Below are 3,723 nucleotides of genomic sequence, written 5' to 3'. Positions count from 1 at the left end.
CTTAAATCCATGTTACTAGATGTGAAGCAGCTTTAAACAGTTCAATTAAAGTGTATTAACTTTAGATTTAAAATTCCCATCAATAACTACACTAAACTCAAGTATTAAGTCAAATAATTGATATAGGTATGATTATAAGCTTATTAGTAGTGCTAGATATAGAGTGAATAAGCTTCTGAAGCAACCACTTGGCGAATCTACTTATTTTTTTGTAAACGATATCTATGGTATACATATTTATGATATCATAAACACTATAACAAACTCATTGATAAAGAATAACAAGTTTACCAATTAAAAGTAGTAAGAATTAAAGATCCAGTACACAAGGATGAATAACAAAGTCATGTTTATGAAATCAAATTTAAAGATTGTAGTGCTACATATATAGGTGAGGCATCAAGATAACTGAATGTGACGTTGAAAAACACAAACTGTGCCTATATCATATTCCTAAAAACTCAAATTATATTAAAAAAACTCGAAATCAAATCAGCGGTAGCATTACACTCAATAGAATCAGGTCATACAATTGATTTCAGTTGCACGAGAATTCTCCATTCAACGACGTTCATATATAAAAAAGTCAATATACAACTGTTCAATGTCTTGCTGTAGTGAACGAGAACTTTGGTGAGGTAAACCAATGTATTGTTTACCAAAAAATTACAGTGGTTTGGTAAATTATGGAAACCATATATTAAATACATCATTTGCACACCTTCTATCACTTGTCCTGTATATACTTCATGATTCTTCCAATTCTGTTATTACTCCAACTGCTCTCTGTTTCCCTTACCGTTTTCGTCAATTCAATCCTCTTTTGGAAGGCATTTCATTTCCTATCGGTGCTACATACTACTTATGTGTCAGCATAAGTAGCATAAACCACATTACATTGTTTTTTTTCTCATTCAAAGAAATATAGCTCATTCGCTGATTGATTTTTTTTTTAAAAACCCTTACTAATCATTCTTTCAAAAATAAAATCTTCAAAGAACTGTAAGCGATGCTAGACTGACCTTGAGAGTATCCAACTAATAACTAGGACCAAATGAGATTTATAAACCTGTGTAAGGAATTAGAATTACGATTTACAGATGATGGTTAGGATCAGAAATTCGATTTAGAGTTTTCATCACGAACTGACATCAGATATAATGCCAAAATTCTATTTATCCAAATGAATAAATGAATTTCGTGCCAAAATGCGAGACCTGTTATCTTATACATGGTTGGTTCATCCATAAATTATAGTCTCTTCATTAAAAGTTTATTTGAATCCAATTATAATAGATAAATAATTTTATATAATTGAAAACATGAGTCAATTGAAGCTAGTCCACCATGGAAAACCTGGAAACACTGCTTTAAGGCCGTTTCGTCCCATTGTGGGGCTCCTCAGCAGTGCTCATTCACGATCCCACCTCGTGAGATTCGAACCCAGGACTTATCAGCACTTAACCACTAGACCGTCTAGTGCTTCCAGTTTTTCCATAGTGGTCTAGCTTGAATTGACTCATGATTTCAACGATATAAAATTCTTAAAATCTCCACTAAACTCCCCCCCTTTCTATTCTAATTTATTTATTTTATAGGAATATACTGATGAATCTAATCAAAATAGTTTACATTATTTATTAACATTATGGCAACGTTTAGTTGCTAGTATACCATATGTTCATTCTTCGGATACACATATGTTAGATACTGTTACACCACAAATAATTAATGCATATATTGAAACACGTTTAAATTCTATACCAAAATATATGAATCATACTACTATTAATATTACTCGTGAATCAATTCGTTCTGAAAAGAAATCCAAAGAATTAATTGCTTTATCTAAATCATTAAATAATTCTACAAATGATACATTACATAATGATACTACTCATAATAATTATATTAACTGTAATTCTATAAGTAGTACTAATAATTCTAAACTGGTAAATGATTCATTATCTACAAATAATGAATGTTTACTTGATGATTGGATTACACTTTCACAACAATTAGATCAGGTAAGTCGAATTTCTTAGTTTGTGTCTATGAGTTTATAATAAATTGTCATTGGAATTGAGGACACCAACAGATGTTCGTTACATTTGTTCATTTTCCCTGATTTCACTTAACTTCGTCATTAATGTGCTTTAGAAATAACGCTCATCTCGTTTGACTTTCCAGGGACTGCTTTGTTAACAGAAAACCCAATTATCGACTAAGAGTTGTCAGACAATAGTGAAGATGGTGATAGAACTCAGAATCTTTTGATAGACTTAACTAGCAACACAAGCATATGTCAAATGCGATTCTCTACATGTAAATGCAAAATATTGACTTTTGGGAACCTGTGTCACCTTTGGTTTTGGCAGTATGTCCGTGTGCTAACATAGATGAGGATATACTGCTCATCAGTTCAATCTGTTTTTATTTGTGGCCGTGAAACAGGGTTTTTAAAGTTCAGGACACTAGTCGTTGTTGTTGATCAAATGTTTTGTGTGACACAATAAGTATCGCTGTGGTTAGAGACAAGGTGATAGGTAAGGATGACAAACTGGTTGATGAGGTTGTGAATTTTCATCGACTGAGGGCACATGTTTTACGCATGCTTGATCACCGCCTACTTTGATGTCCTATGATAGCAAGTATGGGAGTAGGTTGAAGGAAAGCTTGTGGTGTTGGTTAATATGGCAAGCCCACATAACTTGTTCTTGCTTATAGACAGGCCGATTTATCCATTCGTCTTGAGTCACGTTTAGACTTTTTAATTATTTGCTTACCGATCCTGACTGTTTTTGTATGAGCGTATGTGTGTGCACTTCTTGTTTTATTCACATGTCTGCAACGTATTTTTATCTTACTATAAATATCGATTAACGTTTACTTAAATAGAGTTGGCTCACAAGCCTTCTCCACCGCACCTTATTTTGCTCCGCTCTCTTCGCTTCACCCCTCTGATTGTCTGTCCAGATCAATAATTGCACAAAATATACTCATTCGAAATCCTTTCTCGTATTTGACTTATTTTAATTCCGTTATTCACCAACTCGAATTAAGTCGATGAAATATCAGAGAATAGACGACATGTATATTTCGACAGAAATCATTCATACGATCTAATTACAGTCAGATAGAGGACCACAAAAAGCGAGAAGTCGCCCAACTAAATGGTTACATCCACTGATGAATTTACTAACTGTTGAACTGAATCATGTAGCTAGGTTTAGACTAAATGGTTAAGGTCTACAAGATTATCGTAATCGATTTTTGGAGACTTGTGAATAAGTCCCAGATTAGTTCGCAGTGCGCAGGTTCATTTACTCTCTCTTCTCTTGAATCCTAAGTCCCCTAACTATTCTAAAATTTGTTTTTGTAACATGAATCATTATTTGCTCAAATTAATTTTATATCCTATCTATTCTGCTTTCACTGTTACTATTAGTGGGTCTCTAACTGAAACATCCTCCTTCACTGATATGGTGTCGCATCTTAGGTCGACCCATATATGTGTTCCTGGATTTACTTTGTACTTTACTGACTGACTGTGGAAAATACACTGAAAGTTAACTGTGAATGATGAAAACCATTTTGAAACAATATGGAAATTCTAAAGTTGATTTACTGTATTTGGGTATTTCATATTCTCAACAAAATTTTATTTTCTTTTTTTTAAAAACTTTAAATAATTTTTAATAATACGAAGTTTTTAGTAAGGGG

The 3,723-nt window shown here is 32.8% G+C and overlaps 1 protein-coding gene across 1 annotated transcript in view; it reads left to right on the top strand.

The window, feature by feature from the left end:
- Positions 1-2,045, top strand: part of Smp_197760 (DNA polymerase I, putative) — a gene marked incomplete at both ends in the record, with an annotated part of 26,738 nt that extends 24,693 nt beyond the window's left edge. The window contains one exon of the mRNA XM_018791243.1: positions 1,599-2,045. Coding sequence (XP_018645578.1) covers positions 1,599-2,045 — 447 coding nt within the window. The remainder of the gene's footprint in view (positions 1-1,598) is intronic.
- Positions 2,046-3,723: the final 1,678 nt, after the last annotated feature.

Source organism: Schistosoma mansoni (genome assembly GCF_000237925.1).
Source record: "Schistosoma mansoni, WGS project CABG00000000 data, chromosome 3 unplaced supercontig 0141, strain Puerto Rico, whole genome shotgun sequence".
Classification (NCBI taxonomy): domain Eukaryota; kingdom Metazoa; phylum Platyhelminthes; class Trematoda; order Strigeidida; family Schistosomatidae; genus Schistosoma; species Schistosoma mansoni.
This window is presented reverse-complemented; position numbering and strand designations above follow the sequence as displayed.